The 23,680-nt window shown below is 38.8% G+C and overlaps 2 protein-coding genes across 4 annotated transcripts; one reads left to right on the top strand and one right to left on the bottom strand.

Annotated features, from left to right (window-relative positions):
* Positions 1-1,223: 1,223 nt before the first annotated feature.
* LOC133533357 (uncharacterized) lies at positions 1,224-18,809 on the bottom strand. Of its 3 annotated transcripts, none has more exons than XM_061872334.1 (4): positions 18,722-18,809; positions 16,925-17,829; positions 8,990-9,223; positions 1,224-2,519 (listed from the first exon to the last, which is right to left on the bottom strand). In XM_061872334.1, the coding sequence occupies exons 2-4, from the start codon at positions 17,825-17,827 to the stop codon at positions 2,214-2,216; spliced, it is 1,443 nt and encodes a 480-aa protein (XP_061728318.1). In that variant the 5' UTR covers positions 17,828-17,829; positions 18,722-18,809; the 3' UTR covers positions 1,224-2,213. The 3 variants fall into 3 exon arrangements, with proteins under 3 accessions (XP_061728318.1, XP_061728302.1, XP_061728310.1); XM_061872318.1 differs by lacking the exon at positions 18,722-18,809 and adding an exon at positions 18,491-18,707; XM_061872326.1 differs by lacking the exon at positions 18,722-18,809 and adding an exon at positions 17,957-18,262.
* A 125-nt stretch (positions 18,810-18,934) lies between these two features.
* LOC133533374 (uncharacterized) lies at positions 18,935-23,321 on the top strand. Its single transcript, XM_061872346.1, has 8 exons — positions 18,935-19,318; positions 19,536-19,605; positions 19,720-19,952; positions 20,035-20,273; positions 20,359-20,488; positions 20,607-20,748; positions 21,166-21,303; positions 21,772-23,321. Exons 1-8 carry the CDS (start codon positions 19,134-19,136, stop codon positions 21,934-21,936), a joined length of 1,302 nt encoding a protein of 433 aa, XP_061728330.1. The 5' UTR covers positions 18,935-19,133; the 3' UTR covers positions 21,937-23,321.
* Positions 23,322-23,680: the final 359 nt, after the last annotated feature.

The raw sequence follows: 23,680 nt of genomic DNA, 5'->3' as shown, positions 1-23,680 counted from the left end.
GGGGGTTCCCCATACTTAGAACTGAAACTCAAAAAATCTTTTTTTATCAAACCCATACGTGTGGGGTATCTATGGATAGGTCTTCAAAAATGATATTTAGGTTCCTAATATCATTTTTTTCTAAACTGAATAGTTTGCGCGAGAGACACTTCCAAAGTGGTAAAATGTGTGTCCAAAGTGGTAAAATGTTGAACAAGATCTAGCAAGTAGATTTTTTTTAATACGTCTTAAATGGTACGGAACCCTTCATGCGCGAGTCCGACTCGCACTTGGCCGCTTTTATATCAGTTCAATAGGCAGAAATAGGCGCAGACAAATATTCAAACAAATTGGTATGTGCGTCAATAGTCAAGTTTGAGAACGTGTAGTAAATATTCAAGCCTGACAACCTTTATTATACAACGCTGCGTTCCATGTGTGCCTGTTTTTTACTACATAGACTTCAAACATATATATAAATGGAATAATATAATTTTATCCTTTTTGAAGACGGTTTTGCTTTTTTAAAAGGTAATTTTTGTGGCTATAACTGCGTTCAGTCAAGTCCAATTAAACGTTTTGAAATTATAAATAGCGGTAGGGCGCAAATAATTAATATGTGGGTATGGGCACTGTGAATGTCATCTTGCTTTGTGTGGTAGGGCACAGCACAGCGGATGTCATTCCAGATCTAGAGCAGAGCCCTGGGGAAGTACCTCCACCTTACAAAAAACCGCAGTCAAATAACACTAGACCTTACTCAGTGTTGTGTTCATGCCGGTGAGTAAGGTTGCCAGAGCTCAACAAGGGTGCGGAGTGTTGGGTTGGCAACGTATGTGACACCTTTGGAGCTGCCGGCGCCCATAGGCTACGGAGACTGCTTACCATCAGGCGAGCCGTATCCTTGTTTAACACTGACGTAGTATAAAAAATGCAAAAATAATATTTAATGTTGTACAACATTGACGATTCTCGCTGCGTTGTATGGTATCTCACGGGGCTTTCAGACTTATTTGAAGTTAATCATACTGTACTGTGCCAATACAAAAATTTATGGCCAGATTGAAATTTAAACCGATAACTTGGCTTTACCAGACCCAATTCATCTTACTCATACAGATAGCGGTCGCTCGTGAATATTTGAATCCTTTCACTCTTTTTTATTATATTACTTAATGTCTTCAGGATGTGCTCTCATATACACCAATAACTACCGGGGATTTCTGGCAAAGTAAAAAAAAAAGTTGGTATTAGATTTTATTACAACTACATAAATAAGATCATTTATATACAAATTATTGGGTTGGAGACAATATACTTAATAAGGCACTTAATATTATGGTCCCTTTAACCACCCGAGTCCCCAACATAAATAAATTGAAATCGGAATTTCAACATGATTTCAACCTTATTTTATTTGCCCGAGTTTTATTTTTCCCTCGGGAGGTTACGATTAAAATTACATAACAGAAAACAAACATAATAACTACAAGATGCATCACTGTTGTTATGATTTATATTTATGTTTCGATTAGGGAGACCCATGAATATAACATAAATAAAATAAATTAGTTACCATTGACGATTTAGTGACTACCTGCAGTGCATATATTAATCATCATGTTGATCATACAACACAAAACAATTGTTGCAATTATCGGCCGAAGTAAACCACACTTTGCATGTAGCAAAGTATATGGTTACTTACTCACCTCACAAAAAATAAATTTGTCCAAAGCCTAATTGAGATGTACCATACTGCTACAATATACAACATATATATTAATACTGGATTTACAATGTGAATTATTTACATTCAATGCTATAGAAGCATTACTAATAATATTTCATACAGTGCCCTTATAAGTGCTTAAGCTAAACAACTACGTTATAATGGCAACATTAGTGCGAAAACGCAAATTAATTGTACACATATGGCTTCACAGGAGCCTACCTGATTTCTCATCATAAATCAAGCAGCCTTTTGTTTTTCTGGAAAAAAAAATATTTTAGCCCTACCGAAGATATCAATAAAATATATGGCAATATTGCACTAATATCAATTTACAAGATTATTCACTATATTCCTGTCGCCTACCTCTCCCCAGCCCGGAGGAGCAGCACTCGGATCATTCGAGCGATATAGTAGACTTCAGTCTTAAAATCTGTATATTTTATCACATTACTAGTTTTAAAAATACCAGCACCGAAACGATACGTAGATTGAGGGCGAGTTAGCTCATTTGCACATAATTAAGAGGGAACTGTCCTTGGAGTCCATTGCACTCGCCGAAGTACCACTCGTCGTTGAGCTTGGAGAGCACGGCGACGGCGTCGCCGGCGCGGAGGCGCAGGTCGCCGGGCTGTTCGGGCTCGAAGTCGTACAGCGCCCGCGCCACCGCGGCCTCCGCGGCCTCGCGCGGCAGCGGCACGCGCACCTCCACGTAGTTGGCGGGGAACAGGCCCTCGGCCCCGCTGCGCACCCTTCCGTACAGCCATTCGTCGTCCACTCGTCTTATTAGATAGATTTTTGAATTGGCCTATAACAACAAACAAGTCATAAATGGATAGGCAGAATTATCGAATATGAAAATCGCGAAGTTATGAACATGAAACCTCTAGAGTACCTATACACTACAATGATCATAGACACGAAACACTAGGTACCTATAAATACCTAAAGCACTGGGCAATAATACAAATAGACACCTAATAAACAACAAAGTGAATCCTTAAGTGGGTCATAAGGTAGCTTCAGATTAGTTAAATGATATCAATAGAGCGCAATAAAAACAGCACTTTGCGAGACTATCCTTGAGGCCTTCACCTCGCATCTAACAAAGCACGCTCATTCCTCAGACGAACATGATTGATACCTACCAATTGGTTGTCGATATAATATGGAAATAGTTATGCAGGCGCTATGCATCTATGAAGTTTAACATAACACTTGCACAGTTTGTGCAATCAAAAACGCTGCAGAGTTATCTGGGTCTGACTCTACCTGCTATTTTTAGTTTTACTATTATGTTATAGATTCGAGATGTATAATAAAACTTGCATGACCGATTTCAGTCACAAAAGCATAATGAATTCATTTTAGGCATACACCGTATTTAATAGTGCCGTCTACTTTTAACTGCTTTAAACCTCTTAGCACAGAATAAACAATAGTACTACGGTACAGAAATGACGCCTACAAAACATAAGTTTTATTACACATTTTTATTATACATTCAGTGACGAATTATGCTGTCCCTTTCTAATGTATGGCAGCACTACCCCTTTCGGCCATTTAGGGTTGTCAAAATTCAATTCATTATTTTTTCTGTGGTCGTGCACGTGTAGGGACGTCAAGTTGTGCTAAACCTAATAATTGCTCGGAGCAATCATGAGCCGAGAAAAGCCGAAAGCAGGAGTGTCTCCCCACTGCTCTTAGGGCCACTGTTAAACCTGGAGTTACCATGTTTCTGGTAAACAGTACAGAGAGAGCTCATTAGATGGCGCCAATAAATAAGCTCAATGCCTTCGAAATTCGTGAATGTCAAATGTGAATTTCTAAACGGCAGGACAGGAGATATTATGTTAGGTCAGTACCTAAGACAGCTCTTAAAACTCCTGAAGTCCTGTGATATCGTTACGCGTTTTAAATCGGAAAAAACATCGCTATGGTCGGTCTGCAAGTTAAGCCTATTGATTTACAAAGCCCGTCAAAGTTCGCCCCTAGTAGTCGACTCCGTTAGTTTAGTTATGTTTTATTTTATTGTGTTTTTCTGTATTTTTTTTTCTTCTCTGTGGTTGCCCTGTGAAACCAGCGCCATGGCTAAGGATCTTAGTCATCGGCATATGCTGAGCGGCATCCATTTTAGTGTAAGATTTTTCTACAATAGGATGTATTATAGGTTAAGTTTCATGTACACCAAATAAACTATTTCTATTTCTATATTCATAACGTGTAACTTTATACCGGACATTGGTGACCGAGTGGTCGATACTCGATAAGCGTTGCGAACAACAAACATGTAGATTTTGCGCATCATCGCTATACGGTCATTATCATGAACGATAAGTACCAACAACAATGTTCAATTACCTCGAAATTAGGCGACTCGATCTGGGGTATATTAGCATGCAAACTTGCAAACTCTCAAAACAAGTTTTATCTAATCTGCGATTAGCCCGTACAGAACAGAACAATGGAACTTAATGGCTATGGTTTTAAGTGTGTTACAATAATGTGTATGCAGTTCATAAAATTATCGGTTCACACATTCGGTCAAATCATTCACACCATTCTAAAATTTAATTTCATGAAATGAACCAATTCTATGATTTGGCCACGACATATCTACTCTCACATACACGCATATCACATACCTAGTCTGGACAGAAGAAGAAATTAAAGACAATAATAGTACATTGAGCAACGAGGGGGGTAAGTGAAATTTTGGAAGCGAGGGTGGTAATGGAAATTGCAATATTCTTACCCCTGGAGTTACACACAATGTTTTTCATCACACTTGCGAAGGAAAAACTAAATTATAAGCGGAATTATTGTTAAATACGGTTCAAACATACGTCCGCCATTACGGAAGGCCACAATTAATTCCACACTCCATATCCGCCATATTGTCATTTGTTGACAGGTTAAGCATCGAAGGCAGACCTAATCGGCATTCAGCCACGATTGAAAATTATGTACAAATATTTTAAACGGCTATTAAATTAATCAGATTAAATATTTTTGTCCTTCCTAGTAAAAGAGAGAAAGAAGTATTGTATAATAAAAAATAATAAATAGCGAACAATTTTTTCACCTTACGCCTATGTGACGGCAGCGAAATGGCCAAGCGATATATTTTGACTAAGGAGTAGAGTTTGTGCTTGTAGGGTTAGAAGCTTGGCTCTACGAGAGATCTGATATCTTTTTGGCAGTGCGAGCCTTATGGTCTCGTCTTGGCTACATTGACCATGAAAATGTTTTTGATGGGATAAAAATAATACAGTAACCATCGATTTTTACTTAATACAATTGGTGCATATTTCTACAAATATTTATTAGGTTAAATAAGTACATTTATACTCAATCATTTATCGCTTGTATAAAACTTTAACCTCAACTCAAGCAATAGTTAATTATGTCTATTAAATATTGTAATTTCAACTACATTGTACATAATAGTTATTATCACTATTTATCACATATGTAATTACACTACTTTTATAACTCATGCATAATAAATGGTAATAAAATGAGCATAATGTACTCATTATGTCGGACCATCAGCCAGTAAGATATTAAAAGTTCATTCGAACAATATCCTCTGTCCGTATAAAAACCTCGCGATAACAAGTTCCTGTCATTGTTATCGGAGACCGAATGGAAACAGATTTATCAGTTCGCCAACGCGATGTCGCCAATTCACTGACGTTCATGCGAAAATAAACAATTGGAAATGCACACCTATGTCAATAAAAACTACGACGAACGTCATAGGAACATATGGCCGATACCGTAATGTAAAACGTGAAAACATTATGTGCGTGTTATTAAATCCAGTGAATAATGATCGGTGTAGGGCGGCTATATAATATGCAATTTTATCGCACGACCGCTGACACGTGCCAACCTGGATTACCTATGTAGGTACTTAGAAGGAGAAATTGCTACGCACTTAAAAGACAACGCACTTAAGTGAATATAATAACTTATAAGTAGGTCAGACATTTCAACGCACGTCAATACAAAACGTGTCAGCATTGCGTTTTGCCTTTAATTACCGTTAAACCTAACAATATACTCATTAAAGATACTAAAAATATTAAAGAAATGCGCTTGTGGTTCGGGCAAGTCTGAAAACTGCTTCTTAAGGGAGCCCTTATTGATCAGAAGATGGCATTAGATAAGAGCTTATCTAATGCCATCTTCCTTCTTCCCCTGCCGGATAACACACTTAGACTACCTGAAGTAAAACGTCACCGTAGTACTGCCAAGTGCCAATTAATGATGAATTTATGGTTTTATTCAAGTGACATTTTGTGTGGCATTTTATTAAGTGGAAGACAAATTAAAAATATTTTTTTAGATCAGAATTAACTGAAGAACAATAATAACTAATAAAAAACCGGCCAAGAGCATGTCGGGCCACGCTCAGTGTAGGGTTCCGTAGTTACTCTTCCGTCACAATAAGCTAAACTGGAGCTTAAAGTATAGTAAATTGTTAACCAAGGGATGAAACGGTACCTTTCACCCGAGTTAAACAAATAGGCAAATTTGCATAATCAGTACCTAATTAAAGTAAGTCTTTTTACTATGAAGGGAAAACTTTTTGCGATAACTCAAAAACAGCTAAACTAATCATGTCCGCTATAGTTTTCATTTAATGTCTTTCTTAAGCTCTACTTCCACGATTTTTTTCATATTTTTTGGACCTATGGTTCAAAAGTTAGAGGGGGGGGGGGGGCACATTTTTTTTTTCTTTCGGAGCGATTATCTCCGAATATATTCACTTTATCAAAAAATGTTTCTTGAAAACCCCTATTAGTTTTGAAAGACCTTTCCAACGATACCCAACACTCTAGGGTTGAAGCGAAAAAAAAAAATTCACCCCCACTTTACGTGTAGGGGAGGTACCCTAAAAAAAATTAAATTTTTAGATTTTATTGTACGACTTTGTCGGCTTTATTGATTTATATATCCATGCCAAATTTCAGCTTCCTAGCACTAACGACCACGGAGCAAAGCCTCGGACAGACAGACAGACAGACAGACAGACAGACAGACGGACATGGCGAAACTATAAGGGTTCCTAGTTGACTACGGAACCCTAAAAAAGAAGTAAAATGTCCATTTTTTGAAAACACAATGGGATTTTCCATTAAGAAACAGATTTTTATAACCATTTTCACAATATTTTTTTTGCAGATTTTTTTCCTCAGGTTGGTTTTTAATTGCTATCGATATTCAGTAACCGGTTTTTTGTTATTAGCCTGCATTTTTTTTTTCATTTTGAACAATTAGATCTAAAGTTATACCGTGTCAATTAGCTGTACAACCTAAAATTTTACTATAAAGTTTAAAAATCTATAACAGAAAGACTAATGACTAAAAACAAGGAACAAAAACAGTTTCACCTATAAAATAGGCTAAAATATCACCCCTTCAAATATGTGCAGTTTATAGAAAACCAACCAGTATACCTGTGTTTGACACTGTTCAAAACATTTGACGAGAATGCGTTGAGAAAATATGACCTGTACAGGTGAACAGCGGGACAGCCTGTATTGGAGACGCTTCACGCTCACTCCAGCGATTAAAATAGTTGATATTTTATGCGAAAATGCAATGCCTATATAAAATTTACTCTCGTTCACATAAAAATGTGGCTAAATTTCATATGCCATTCTAGTTGCCATTGGTTTGATAACAAATGAAAAACAGACAGGATTCTAGAACGTGTTTATCTTATTAAATTTGATCATGAATTCATGACTAATATCTTAGACAAGATAAAAAAAGAATACAAGTCTTATGTAATGTCAATTATGTCACAGTCAAGACGAACGGAGTGTAATAATAACTTTGTATTATGTACATTTACAAAGGGCGCAAAGGACAGACATTGCTCATGTCATATACGTAGGTATATTTTAATATGCTTAGATTTAACTGTCCACGGCATCACGGCCGTTGTACTTATTTCAATTTGTACTGAACTCCAGGGATCTCGTATCTCTTGGATCGAGCGTATCTTGTGGCTGGAGCAATCAAAAGGTCGTTTACACTCTACTACGCGACGCGAAGAAGTCGCGGGCAGACGCTATTTCCAATATTTACCATTTAGATCAATAATATTGAGAACGATATTCCAAATGAAAATTTCCTGTAGTTAAAACCAAAACAATTTGCAATAAATTACAGGGAAAACACAGTTGTTATCAGCGGGAATCCCAAGAACTTTGGTAATTTTATTTGGGGGGTCGATATACCTAGCCTTAGTAGGCATCGTCTATTAGTTACGACATGGTCAAGGGGTTAATCCGAGGGGATTTCAGAGGTCCCATCAGGGACTGCATAACCGAAAAATAACGAAACCTTTATATAACGGTATGACGTCATACCGGTTTAATCTGAACCATTTAGGTAGCCGAATAAATTTATTTCGCTACCGAAAAATAATATAAAGCTATCATAGGTACCCAATCAGCTTAGGCTTCGTTGCCAAGCCGCCCGCGCCTTGCGCCAACTGGATCCTATTGGATGAAGCTGTCTATGTAAGTGTAAGCCCGTAAACCCTTTTGATTTTATTTAATAATATCAGTAACTATAATAACGGTTAAGGTATATACCGGAAAAAATACCGGTACCGTTATTTTAAAACGGTAGCGATACCTTTATATCGGAGCCGCGCGGCCTAATCGGTATAATGTATCGGTATCATAACTTTATACCGCTACCATGGTCCCATGATTTTAACGTCAACGTAAAGTCAACGTCTAGAAACCATTTTGGAAGAAATGCTCCATACAAGCTCCTGAAGTAATGAGCGACACCTACATATTTGAGGCTATTAATAACCCGCCACTTGGCCGCCGGCCATACTGTTCATAAACAAAGCAAATTTATTTGTTTTGAACATTGATTCTAGAAGCAATGCAGTAGGGATTCACTCAAAACGTTTCCTTACCGCGCCCGGTTGCACTTTCGGGGATCAATTAAAAATTCTAATCAATAAAAATTAAAATTAATCAGATGTGATACAGCAACCTTGGCCAAATCAAGTACTAAATATAATAAGTCATCCCTATTCTCATGTCAACTATCCAAAATCCCTTCGTTTTCAGGTTATGACAGAAAAGCTATTAGGATATTTTAAATAAATTAGAACCTAGTGAACCTGCCAACGGAGCAAACCGTTTTAACTTAGCACCTGCAACCATTTCCACAGCCTGAGTATCTACAGTGCTTCGCAATAAACATTCCAGTTAAAGTTATTAATTGTTAACTTACGGAAAAGCATAAATCCTCGGGGTGATCAGTGAAGTAATCAAACAGAGCGATGGCGTAAGGTTCTTCATCTGAAGGTAAGTCTTCGGAGGCGAAGTCGGGTTCGTCGGGCCACGCGGCGTGCTCGTCCTCGGCGCCCGGGGGCGGCGGCGGCGGCGGGATCGTCGGCATCGGCGGGGAGCTCTCGCGGTCCTCTCGCTCCGGAGACTCCCTGTCCCAACTGAACGGTTTCGAATCCTAAAAGAAAAGTTACTGGTGTGTTTAATAAAACCAGCAGCACTAAAGTAGTGTTTTCGCAAAACAAATTATCGCACTAAACGAATACTAGTAGTAGTTGCTATAGTATGTCAGCTGTAGAGCCATCAAGGATTATAGCAGCAGCGACAACATACCACCTTATTCATGGTTGCCACGACCACTCAAAGAGTGCAAAGAAAGATGACGAGACATTTTTATACGCGTATCTAGCTGTAAGGATAATTGTGACATCGTTTATCAGGTATAGTAGTTTGATTTGTTGTGGCCCCGAGCGGCTAATCCTTTGTTTATTGTTAAGTAAAACCGCACGAGCTACCTGAATAAAAAATGCTCCGGTCACTTTAACCCGTTATTAAATTACAACTCCTGTGGAAATTGCAAAAATATTCAAAAGGAATAAATGGAAAAATGATTTGCGGTTTCTTGTGTGGTTGCTACGGTTAGTGAGTGCCGGCGAGTCGAACGCTACAAGCCAGTCTAAAATATGACCTCCGTAACAAAGGCGCGATATCGGAAAGCGCGCCTACACTGGTTTTTTGAGCGCTGGACTAGCCCGCGCTCAGGTGCCAATTATTATACGACCCTTTTTTGCAGGTGGTGTCACGTGCGGTTTTACCTAACAATAAACAAATACAAAAACATATATACAAATCGAACGACTTTAAATCCTAATTCAACTACCTGCCGTACCGTATACATATTTATTTGTTACGCAAAATAATTTTATCTTTTGAGAATGCCAACGTCAATATTATTCATACTTAATCATAAAATTTTCGCTCAGTCTACCCTTGACCACTAAGTTGTATCGAGAGTTCAAGGTTATAATACTGTGGCCCTAGTGAAAGAGGGTACAAGTCTCTGGCAGCGCAGGTGTAAAGGAGTGTAAGTTCCACGTAACACTTATGCCTTTATACACCTAAACTGCCATTTATAGTACATTATGATAAAAGTGTGCTAAGTTGGTCATTACACACGAGGCGATATTGTGCGCGCGAGCTGTAAGCGAGCGCGCAATAATAAAGCCGATCTGGGTAATGAGTTAATGACCACTGCACACGCGTTTTATACGATGTTTTTCAACACACATGCGAAGAAAAAACAAAACTTATAAATTAGATTTTTTTTGTCAAAACAGTAAAAGTACAATTTTCAAAATGGTGGCTTACAGTTTTAACATCAAATAATTGCACGAAAGCGTGCTGGGCATTGACATATATCAAAGGACGGGCCTTACGGGCACTAAGTATGGTGCTAGTTCAGTGGTGTCATTCACGAATTCCAGCCAATCATGCACTCTAACGCAACTAGTTGTAACCAATCGCGCGCGTAATGCGAACTCATCAACCAATCGCGTTGTGGCGTTAGACTGCACGATTGGCTCGAATTCGTGTGCGTGACACCGGTTTACTGGCCCCATTCTTATTTCCCATAAGGCCCGTCCTTAGATATATGGAACTCGTTCGGTGCAGCCGGATGACAAGGTTGTTAACGAGTCAAGACAAGAGGTAAACACATTAGCTAGCGGTGCGGATGGAAACAGGTTATCTTTTGCGAATATGCTACAAAATGGGGTTGAATGGAAACAACCGAATAACGATAATGGTTGGGAGACGGTGCAACGTAAAAAACCAAAATATAAGTATATCGGAAATAAAGGCAAGGCCGAGTCGAGCTCAAACATGAGATTTAAAGCCGCGGAGGTCAAAGTGCCATTATTTATTTATAATGTACATAAAGATGTGTCAGAGGACGACATACGGGATTATTTATTGCAGAAAACCGGTGAAAATGTAGCCTTAGTAAAAATAAAAATGAGAAAACAGAAGGCCTATCACTCCTATAAACTATTCGTGGCGTCAGACAAATTAAGTATTTTCATGGATGACGCACTGTGGCCGGAGGGGGTTTACTACAGGCGGTTCATCTCTCTGAGGGATCGCGGAGAGGAGGCACTTAAGGAAAGCGGTGAGAATGGAAATATTATACAGAACGAACAATATGACAGATACACCCATTAGTCGCTTAATAAGTTTTAACTGTAAAAGTCTGAAGAGGTCGATAGAGGGTGTAAGGGATCTGTGCAAGGAAGGAGACATTGTGGCATTGCAGGAGACCTGGCTATTGCCGCACGACTTGCCGCTTCTCGGGACAATACATGAAGACTTCGCATATACGGGATCATCTGCAGTCGACACAGGGGCCGGTATACTTATAGGGCGGCCACACGGGGGAGTCGGGCTGCTATGGAGAAAGTCTGCGTTTTCGGAAGTCACCGTAGTCGAGTGTAAAAATGTGCGGTTAGTGGCAATAAAGGTGAAAGTGCGGGAGTCCACATTCCTAGTATTTAGTGTATATATGCCGGTAAATGAGCTTGAAAATGTGCCGCTGTTCACTGAATGCTTAGGCGAGATTAGTGCTATCAGCGAGGACAGCACGGACGTTGAGGCGATATATGTTTTAGGGGACTTTAATGCGCACCCTAAGGAACTTTTTTACCATGAATTGCTGCAGTTCTGCGAAACGCAGATGTGGAGTTGCGTGGATTTGGAAATGCTGGGCTCTGATTCGGGGACATTTACATTTACGAGTGAAGCGCACGGATGTAACAGGTGGTTGGACCACTGTGTTGTCACGGAGGCAGCGAGACAAACGGTTTGCAACGTGAGTGTGAAATATGACGCATATTGGTCGGACCACCTGCCGCTCATAATTGATTGTAAATTAAATAAGCTACAGATTAAATGTACTACTGGCAGGGTACGTAACGACGGGGTAATGTGGGGTGACAGGCAACCTTCGCAAATAGAAGTGTACCAAGCACTGTGCAACGAGAGCCTGAGAATGCTAGACTTTCCGACCGAGCTAACGTCATGTGCTGATAAATTATGTATGGAACGAAATCACTCGGTAATTTTAGATAAAATGTATGACGACATAATTGACACATTGACGGATGCGGCGAGAAAGTCTAGCAGGAAAGGGCACGCCAAGCGAAATGTCGTAGCGGGGTGGAACAAGTACGTCGCGGGCGCCCATAGACTCGCTAGAGAAAAGTTTATGGTGTGGATGTCGTTAAATAAACCTAAACAGGGACGAGTGTATGATGATATGTGTGATTCCAGGAGGGTCTTCAAGTCAAAATTAAAATGGTGTCAAGATAGGCAGGACCAAATTAAAGCCGACATCCTTGCCACTAAACGAGCAACAAATGACTTCAAAGCCTTCTGGAAAAGCACTAATAAGCTTAATGTGAGACCTAGTGTCCCTGGGAGTGTAGGGGGAGTTAGCGACAAGAAGGGCATCGCGAATAACTTCAAGCGAGTGTTTTCTATAGACCCAATCCTCCATAAACCTGTAAAAGCGGTGCTATGTGCTGAGTCCGTTATGGGTGAAAGTACCCTTAGTTTCTCAGCGAAGCAAGTTCAAAATGTGATTAAAAACATGCAAAGGGGTAAATCGCCGGGGCATGACGGGCTCAGCATAGAGCATCTCAAGTATGCGGGCATACACCTGCCACGGGTGCTGGCCATGTTCTACACGATGTGCTTAAGACACGCTTATCTCCCTAGGAAGCTAACTAGGACAGTTGTAGTGCCGCTGATAAAGAACAGAACGGGGGATTTGTCGGACATAGGAAACTACAGGCCCATCTCTCTGGCAACTGTTCTCGCCAAAGTACTTGATAGCCTTATTAATGAGCAGCTTTGTAGATACGTGAAGCTGCATGATGCACAATTCGGCTTCCGTCAGGGATTGTCTACCGAGACTGCAATATTGTGTGTTAAGAGGGCTATCAGGTACTATAAAGACAGGAATACACCCATATATGCGTGTTTTCTGGACCTGTCGAAAGCATTTGACCTGGTTGTGTACGACGTACTGTGGGACAAGTTAGCGAAAACGGGTATACCAAGGGAGTGCGTCGAACTGTTAAAGTACTGGTACGGCAGCCAGGTCAATTGCGTGAGATGGGCGGGAGAAAACTCAGACGAGTATAGTCTCAAATGTGGGGTTCGTCAGGGTGGACTAACATCTCCCATTCTGTTCAACCTCTACGTTAATGGGTTGATCGAGGAGCTCAGCAACACACATGTCGGATGTCATATAGAAAGAACGTGTTTCAACAACATCAGCTATGCAGACGACATGGTGTTGCTGGGTCCGTCGAGCGACTCGTTACGAAAACTCATCACTATATGCGAGGGGTATGCTGAGGAGCATGGTCTTAGGTATAACACTAGCAAGAGTGAGTTCGTCCTCTTTAAAGCCAAGAAATACAACCCAACAACAATACCTAAGATCATGCTTTGCGGTGTGCCCCTGAAGAGAGTGGAGAGGTTCAAATACCTGGGGCATATCCTTACAGAAGATCTGAAGGATGACCTAGACCTTGAGAGGGAGAGAAGGTCGATGGCGGTGCGTGGTAATATGATTGCCCGCAGATTTGCAAGGTGTAACGAACAAGTCAAAATGACGCTTTTTAAAGCATACTGTCAGACGTTCTACACCTGCAGTCTGTGGGTAAATTTTACCCATAGGGCATACAACGCACTGAGGGTCCAGTATAACAATGTCTTGAGGATGCTGTTGCGACTGCCCAAGCACTGTAGTGCATCTAGCATGTTTGCGGAAGCGCGAAGTGATGACTTTTTCGCAATCAGACGCAAGCGTGTTGGATCATTACTTAGGCGAGTGCGTTGCAGTGGCAATAGCCTCCTCAGGACATTGTCGGAAAGCCTAGACTGCCCTACAACAAAATACTGGGTCGAAGTCGCCATTGGAAGGGCCAAATAGGAAGTTTTTTTTTGTTTTTATTTGGTTTTTGTTTTTATTTTATGTGTTTTCTCAAACTAACATAGTTATTAAGTCTAGAGTATAAGTACTAACATAATATGGATCTTTGATCTGAAATAAATAATTTTTATTTTTTTATTTTTTTATTTATTATTATTTATATGTCAATGGTGCTGGGCTTGTAGGCACTTATTCGCCAGTTCATTGAAGTAAGCTACCAACACGTTTTCCAAGAAAGACGGACGGATAAGGTAAGTAGAGAAAACCCTCAAGATTGTTAATTAAATTTTGGCAACCGTATTGTGATCGAAAAAAGCGTACGTTTTTTCAAAAACTGCTTTCTGAACCAACGGCACCTTAAGACCACGCATGCAAGAATTATCGAGGATTTGTTTTGCATACTCGGAAACTAGAAAAACAGACAAATTTGTAACATAATAAAGATTTTCGCGTAGTCATATGATAATTGACTATAGTAACAGGTAAACATAATTATGGTAAGTATATACAAATCTAACAAGGTGTAGCGCAGGGGTCACCAATTAGTTTCGCTCGGGGTCTGTTTTAAGAAATGAAATGACCATCGCGGTCCGCACAACATTTTATAGAAAAAATATTTATTAAACAAATGTAATTACAGAAATAATAAAGGTCTGGACTATCTTAGCTAGTGACTTCGCCCGGCCGTTTTCAAATTGACTTCAACAAAGATAATGCGGGGGATACATTTTTATTTTAAATGACGTACTCTGTAGTGCAAAAGTGGCTGTGTTCTCGCGGTCCGCACAAAATGGGTCGGCGGTCCGGATGCGGACCGGTCCGCCATTTGGCGACCCCTGGTGTAGCGCGTCCGTGACGCCCCGTTGCAAGCACTACCTGTCCACTTGACATTGAATTCGTTTTTTGGCTGCGTCTTTAGCAACACTATGTATCATTAACATTGTTTCGTGACTAAAAGACAATAGTTACGCGACATGAATACCAACATGGAAAACGGCACGTATATGTCGTATTAAGTAAGAATTCATTGAGCTAACCGGTAGTGCTAGTTATCGGGTTGTAATCGGGGTCGGCTTAGCTTAGACGGCGATTTTCCAACAGCCTTTCAGTAAATAGGTATCTAAAAGTATGCAATGTCACCAGTCTATACCTGTATTTCTCAATTATTTCGCAAATCGATTTCTAAATCTATCTTTATTTTAAATTTAACTTCGATTTGTAAATCCATAGTGTCGGTTTCAATAAAGGTACTGGGTAGGTAATAGGTATGCTGTTTAATTTTAAATCAGGTATTGCAATCTAAAATCTAATGAGGCCACTGATGCCTATTTAAAGCCGGCCAAGAGCATGCATTGTAGATTGCGTAATTACCAGTTCACAACACACTACCTAACTTAAAAAAGGGGAGATTCTTAGGGTTCCGTAGTCAACTAGAAACCATCGCAAATTCGCCTATTTGCCTGCGGCTTATCTCAGTGAATGTATAGTTTCTATTTTTCTCCGTGAGCTTCTACGGATTATCGTCTTATCTATTGTTTAAAAACCGCAAAGGCGCGTGCCACTATGAAAAAATGGTCAAGCCGCATAGGTAGCGTTTATTGAATTACTACTCTATTGAGCACGGAATAAGATTCATTATGAACTAATACAGAATTCTAACAGAATAGCTGTCTGATCTCTATTGGTGCGTCTAAGGTAGGCGACTAAACGCTCTCAAACCAGCTTAACTTGTGACTGTCATGTCTTGTGAGTTAGTAAGCGTAGCCTATGGACGCCTGCAACTCTATATGTATTGGGGCTCGTATATAGTCACATACCCATGTCAAATCGCAGCTTGCTACTTATAGTACTAACGATTACTCAGCCAAGCCGTGAACGGACATGACGAAACTAAGGTTCGTCGTTCTGACTAGTAAAACCAAAAACTGATATTACCCAATTACTTTTATATTATAACTTATTAGAGATCTATAACTATAAGAGGCAGAATCTGTGCATAATGGCGATTGTGGCCATGACCAGCAAGAAACTATAATTATTAATCATTCTTATCTTACTAACATGCTTAGATTCAGATGATAATATTGCCGTAGGTAGTGCATGTATCTTTTTCTTCACCTCTCGTTTTACAAAACATTACTATTTATTTAGGTATAGATATAAGCTCTACATTGCTAACCTTTATTTAGAGTAAGTAGGTATTTTGGCCAAATTTGTAAAAAAATATTTTATCAGGATAAGTAATGGATCTGCGAAAACAAAAAGCTGACGAGTCACAAAAAAAGCTTGCCTTGTAGACAACTCCTTGCTAGAACTAAAACGCCAGGGATCGAAAATTACATGAACTAAGTCCATGTTGATGTGTACCGTGAAATTCAAGTTCAAATATGAAATGTTGATGTATTATTTATGTTACAAATAAATCAATCATGAATAATTTAGTAACATATCATCAGGATAGTGCAATTCCGCGTAACTAACAAATGCAGTAACCTTGTACATTTTTTGAATTTCAAACTCTTTCAACTTTGTTAGTTATGCAGTATTTCACGATACCTGACAATATAATTGTTTATTCCAATAACTGTTCATTCCAAACATGGCCATCACTGTGTGGACATATTAATTATAGTTTGTTAGTTAAACAACAATAACTAATTAGTTTCACAACAAGATAAAGGTATTTTTCTAAACCCAAAAAGTTGGTACTACTTTTGGTTCATATAATTTGGTGAAGTTTCCTGTTAATAACATGCAATTAGGTGAACAAAGAGCTCAGGGTTGTTCTGAATGGCACAATTACAACATAATTACTTAATGATTGAGTTTAATTGATACCATTGCAGCTATGACATCAGAAATTATGAATATTTTAATACTTACAAAGCTGTCCCCAAATCCGTTGTTCATCTTCTGAATTGGAGTGGTGGTGTTCAGATTCATGGAGGTGACCGACAGACTTCCAATGGAACTCTTCAACAAGGCTGAGTTGTCCGGGGGCTTGGGTCGGGCTGGCTTTGCCCTTATTATAGTAGGCCCTACAGAGAGAGCTGTTACAGGTACACTCGGAGTACTGGACACTTCAAACAGATCTTTACTTAAAGTGGGCTTCTTTAATAAGGGAGGCTTATTGGAAGCTGGTGGTGGTGAGAATGGATCTACTGCTGTAAAATCATCTAGAGTATCCTCTTTATTCATTTGTTTTCTAGAATGCAGAAAGAGATCAAAATCATCTTCAAACCCACTCTCAGCCTGTGAAGCGTTTCCATTATTAAATGCATTGTGGTGATTGGTGGAGGTTGTGGCATCGGAACTGAAGCTATCAACACTGAGGCCATCACTGCTAGATCTTGTTGTGAAGGTGGGAGAGCTAGGAGGTGAAGACAGGTCTATCAGTGCACCAGTCTGAACATTCTTTGGTTCACATCTTGGAAACATTTTGCTAGCATCCAGTTCACAGTTTCCATCCATTAGTAAATTATTGTGGTTAGTATTAATGATATAACTACTTTGGTTGGTAGCTGTTGTTTTGGTTTTCCTGGACAGTAGTGACGTAAGAACTGTAGGTTTTCTCATAAAGTGGGAAGGTTTCACTGGGAAGTCTGGCTGCCTGCTGTTCACCTTGGGTGGTGGTGGCCGTGGGGGTGGCTTTTTTTTCTGAGCAAATTGTGGTGATGGCTCAAATAAATCGGTACCGAAAGGATCATCATTCCAATTGGTCACTGGGGAGTAGCGATTTACACCACTGCCTGGCACAGGTGGAGCTTGTCTTGTTGGACCCTTCATTCCTAGGACAAAAATAAGTCTATATAAATACTGCTGACTTACTGTGATGTATCTTAAGCCTGCTGGCAGTTGTTTGCTTGATAATCAATAATACAATCAAGGAAGCAAGTATTCCACTGAATTACCCACCTAATATCTAATAACACTTGCAGAAAGTCACATAAATTAATACTTATATCATTGTCATTAGTCTCAAAATTTGTAAAATGTGTTTACTTGCTAGCTACACAATAACAAATCACACACTGGATGTTAGAAATAAGTGCGTCCGTCGCGTTTCCTACGTTACACAGCTTCGACGAAGGGAAGACAATGATTGCGTATCCAATTAGCTTGCCAGTAGCACGATGCGAACAGCCGTGCGCTGCGCAGTCGAGCGACACGCAAATAAGAGTGTTATAGCCACCCAAACACGCGATAACAGACTCCCGATAAATTATCCAGATCCACCCACTGATGGCGAGACGGGCGATACTCAGCTCGATGGCCCATCGCCATACGAGCGCGTACCAGTTACTGGATCGTACGGCCTTGATTAAGTTCGCACAACTAATGCGTCACACTAACAGGGTTAACCCGACTTCTTTCAGGCTTATGTATATATATGAGACTATGTACTGGTGAACGGAAAATTTAAACACAAGTAAATAATGTTATACGTACCCTGTTTAAATAAATCCATTATTTGAATGGCACAGTGCTACTTCATCGCAAAACGGTATTTAGTCAACAACAACACAAAACATAAATGTTTTTTACAGTCACACAAACTAACTTTGGTACTATCACACGTTACATCAAATTACATTAACAACGACTTTCTAAGAAAATTGTATTGTTTCTAGGAGAAAAAGAAAAAAAACGTTTATACGAGAACAGAATGTAATAGAGTACCGTTGTGTCCTACGGAAGGGGTTGTGTCCGTTGTGAACTTGTGACGTCATGAAGTTTGTCCTGCTCACTCTTTTATTAAAAAATATATGAAACTGTCACCGCTTGTTTTTTTTTTCTTTGTCAACTTGGCCTTCATCAATCGTGTAAGATCACTTTATCATGATTTCAACATTTTTCAGAATAGCTCAAACAGATCTAGTCTACTAGCCGCATTCTTCTGTCATCAAACTGTCAACATGTTTATCAGTTTATGTCTTGTCTTAATCGTCATGTCTTGTTCTTATCCTCGCATTGTGTTAATTTGATTTGCTTACTAATTATAACAGTCACCACTGTCCTTAGAATATGAATAAATAAACTAGTCTACTATTCTGATCACTGAAATGGAATATATGGAATCAAAACAGACATTATGTCTGATTTAACTCTTCTTGATCTTCCTTTTGATATTTTATCTAAAATCTTCAAATTTTTATCATTAGCAGACCTTAGCAATGTAATGCTCACTTGTAAAACTTTGAAGACCTTTATTACTGAAGATAATACAATCTGGAGATCTTTCACTGACCTATTCGTACGCAACAGTGTCGATAACAGGTATAAATAAATAAAATAAGAAAGAATGGTAATGCATTTTTATTACAGTGAATATTTAATACAATTAATCATACCCCGACATTAAAATAAAATAAATTTTAGATTTCTTTCCTTCTTCACCAAACCTTTTCTTAACCAAAACAACAAAATTTTTTAAATGAGAGGATGATAGATAATTTTATTATATGTCGTAACCTTATTAATGTTTTATTTGCAGGTCCCAGCCACTCTCATCATATACATTATGTAGAGTTTCAAGAAATTGGTGTAATGGAATTTACAAACAGGTATACAATATTTTTTTAATAGCAGTATATTGTATACAATAATTGAAATACTATGGTATTAAAGTTATTTATTTTAATGATATAAAAACGCATATGTCATGATATGATTTCCAGAAAACTCTCCGTTATAATACAAAATACATGCCCTGGATGAAGTTTCACAATTCAGAAGCTGTGCTAATAGCACTTGGATCAAAACTATGCTGCTATCCTGTCGACCAACAGGGTTTAAAGGATGGTGGATATATATGGAGTGTGGAAGTACCTAAAGTTGAACGAAATGACATAAGAACAAATGATATATCAAGATTTGTGATTAAAAATGGTCTCCTTGTATGTGGAAATAGGTACTCAGTAAACTTACAGAAACATTTTTGAAATTTATTTGTATTACATTTTCATCCTTTATATTATTAAAATTTTTTGCAGAGATGGATGTGCTATTGTTTATAAATTTAAGGGCACAAGGCAAAGACCATGCTTGCTCCACCATATTCAAGACTGTCATGATGGGGGCCAGTCAGAAGTTTCTGCTGTGGAACTGATTCATACTGGAGATGAGCCCATTGCAGTGACTGCTTCATGCACCAGTCCTAACCTTTGCTACTGGCACATTAATGGAATAGAGCATGATATGAATGCACCTGCAAAGTTAAAGTTTTATAAAAGTAAGAACAGTTTTGATATTTATACTCTCCACACTTCTTGTTGCAATTGGGTGTAGTTCATAAATGAAAACGCTATTTTTTTCAGATTCAGATATAATAAGAGTACCTCACCATGATATTGAAGGTTTGAGATGCCTATCAGTAAATAAATCACAAACTAAACTGGCTATTGGTCCAAATGGAGATAGTAAGCCTCTTTTAGTTGATGTCACAAAGTAGGTAATTTTACGTTTTATACTACTAAAATAATAATTAGTTTATCAGTTATGCCAAGATATTCAATTCCATGCTACACAGAGTATTAAACCATATTAACAACTTTTTTTTCCCCAGGTTGAAATTTGTCTCTTACACCAATGTGTCCCCTGATATAAGGCAAGCTGTGCGAGATGTGCAGTGGCATGATGAGAACACAATTGCTTATGTCACACATGCTGGGAAACTGCAACTCATTGATACTAGAACTTTTGACATTGTAAGTACAAAGTAAAGTTTTTACAATAATTATATTCCTTTAACATATTGACATAAAAGGGCTATTTTTTATTTTGTAATCGTTTTTTCATTTTTCTCAGATTTTTGATAAACAGAGTTTCCTATTTTCTGTAAAATATAAGCCCAATTTCACCGTTCTATAAAATTGTTCACTGAGTTACGAAAATGTATAAAATTTTCGTAACTCAATGGGAATTCGCATACATTTTATTTGTTCCACATTTTTGGATTTCATGTTTATTCCAACCAAAATGAAGAGCTCTTCAAACATGGTAGGTTTTTCATCAAATAGTGCAAAAAAAAAAAAAAAAATGTCCCAAACCCCTATATAACAAAAAAATTTTTTTGGGTTTCAAAACCTTGGGATTATTTTAAAATAAAACTTATGATTGTCCAGGTATATGACTCGAATGACCCATTCTTAGTGACCCTGTACTGTGCGAAGACTGATGGTGACCGTGCCATCCTAGCAGGTGCCGCAGAGCACTCTAGGTGCGTGTTGTATGATCAAAGAAATGCCAAATGTCATGTTCAGGTAACTATTTTGATTAGACTTTTAATCATGCTCTAAATAGCTTTTTTTGCTGATTTTCAATCCTTACACGAGTTATCACACTAGCGTAGCATCCGGAAACTACATTACTCACATGATCAATAAATTGCTCTGATAATTAGCTTAAGATAATTATATGTAATACTGTCTTACTATTCATAAGTGCTTGTTGCTAGGCCTACATGAATAAGGTATATTTGAACTTAAACTTAGAATTAGAACTGAACTATGACCTTAAATGACGTCTTCGTACTACCCCAACATACATTATGGGGTTTGGACCCTTTGACCGTCAAAATCGGGCATATCAGAAAGAGGGTACGTTACAGTATAAATTGAACCTTAAGATATTATAATAAAGTTCACTATTGCGCGGTATATAAAATAGTCGTAGCGGTCAAAAGGTTTCTTAGAACTCTTACATAAAATGATTACTACTTTTTTTTTCAGATGTACTTCACTTCAAAGAGGCATTCGCCTGTATATAGTTTGGATTTCGACTCAACTCGGCTTATAGCAGCAACAGACCTCAATCTTATTAGCTTGAACTTCAACATAAGAACTGACAAAAGGAGACAGCGAGATTATTCTTCTTTTGATTTTAAGATTGCTTAAATAGCGGTTTGTAAATTTAAAAAAGAATCGGATTTGGAATAAAAATATAAATAAAATAAATAAATTGGTTTGGCTGTGCTCTAAGGCATGAGATGTAAAAATCTTTCGTGTTGGTGTGGCTTACAGAACTTTTCTTCTCAGAGAACATATTTGAGGGAAAAAAATACAAAATTACAGAAAATATAAAAGCCTCTTCTCCGGGACCACGAGAATGATATTAGGAGGACAAAAAACCCACACACAAGACTCCCTACGACTCTCATTCCGCGTTGGCGTTCGCATTCGCACTACCGTGCCCGCCTGCTGCCAGTCCCAGTCGCGAGTCCAGTCAGAGTTTCATGACTACGTACATTAAGCCCCCTCCACACTATGCGCGTGAATCGCGGCGCGACTTCGCGGAGCGAACATACCGCGACGTTGACGTAGACTCCACACTCGCACAACTTCACGGCGATTTCGCAGTTAGGTTCGCGGCAAGATGGCGCCGAAGCGTCAGCTGATCGGATTTAGTTTGCGGCAAGGCACTGATTCAAACGGAACTGTCCAATTGATTTTTGGTTGATCAAGTTCGCACCCAATATAACCAAGTAGCCGCCATAGAAGGTTAACAGATTAACCGACTCGTGAGCGAATCGCGGCGCGAAGCGATTGCGAGGGTGGAGTCTTGCAAGTTCGCGCTTCGCGTCTCCTTTGACGCGGGCCAAATACCGACAAAAAACGGGGAATTAGGCGTGAACAACCTGCGAAATCGACGCGAGGGCCATCCACACTCGCGTTCGCGGCTTCGTGCCTCGATTCGCGCACGAGTGTGGAGGGCCCTTTTGGCCTAAGTTAGCCAAATATAAGGCTTATTACATCTATCCGGTCGATGACACTTTTTGCTAAGAGACATAGAGAATGAATAGTCCCTCCAAACGTCACGATTTGTAATATTTGATATTTGATCGATTATTGAACTCTGCTCCAGTGACATGTCAAACGCTTCGCTTGACAGACAGATGAAGTGTGCGAAAGGGAAGCCATCACGTATATGAACAAGCCATGAGTGCGAAAGAGGCAGACTACGTATGAGAAAACGTAACCATTTTTGAGTTCGAAGTCGGCCGAGGCGGCCAAGATCATATTGCCGTATTTTTTGACGTGAAAAATATAAGAGAATCAAAAAGAAAAATATACATTAAGTAATTTAGTGAAGATGGTGTCATGTTGTGTGCCGGGTTGTAGTGTTTCAGGGCCAAAAAACCCAGGAAAATACTCATTTCACCGGTAATTATGATATTCCTAGCGAAATTTTCGTAACGATATTTTATCAAATTAACAGCATAAAAAGTGTAAAAAACCAATTTATACAGTTCATTATAAGTTTTTCTTCAAATTTGTGTTAATATTTCATCATATTAGTAAATCATTTAGAATATTTTGTGTAAAAACCTAAACTGTTACTTTACGCTAGGGCTTGACAAAATGTTCATATGACAGTATCGATAACTTGTCGGTATATTAGTAGGTATGGAATTAGTTGTTCACAAGACATCATTAAGATATTAACCGACTTAAAATAATAACGATTATAATAATACTTTTTTTGAAGGTTTTTTTTTAGCGATAAATTTAAACTTCACTTTCCAACACAGTACTTACATTTTAACCACTTTTCCACGGCTTTGCCACCAACACAAGGAAACACAAGACAGCGTATACTTGTACACAGCGTATACACACCCAACCCAACTTGTCAGTAGGA

Source organism: Cydia pomonella, chromosome 2 (assembly GCF_033807575.1).
Source record: "Cydia pomonella isolate Wapato2018A chromosome 2, ilCydPomo1, whole genome shotgun sequence".
In the NCBI taxonomy this organism is placed as follows: Eukaryota; Metazoa; Arthropoda; class Insecta; order Lepidoptera; family Tortricidae; genus Cydia; species Cydia pomonella.
This window is presented reverse-complemented; position numbering and strand designations above follow the sequence as displayed.

Coding starts and splice junctions, on each gene's coding strand:
- LOC133533374 (XM_061872346.1), top strand. CDS start 19,134: ATGTCTGATTTAACTCTTCTTGATCTTCCTTTTGATATTTTATCTAAA. Junction 20,749..21,165: donor ATACTAGAACTTTTGACATT/GTAAGTACAAAG, acceptor ATGATTGTCCAG/GTATATGACTCGAATGACCC. Junction 21,304..21,771: donor ATGCCAAATGTCATGTTCAG/GTAACTATTTTG, acceptor TTTTTTTTTCAG/ATGTACTTCACTTCAAAGAG.
- LOC133533357 (XM_061872318.1), bottom strand. Junction 9,224..16,924: donor ACGGATTTGGGGACAGCTTT/GTAAGTATTAAA, acceptor CTTTTCTTTTAG/GATTCGAAACCGTTCAGTTG. Junction 2,520..8,989: donor CCGAGGATTTATGCTTTTCC/GTAAGTTAACAA, acceptor TTGTTGTTATAG/GCCAATTCAAAAATCTATCT.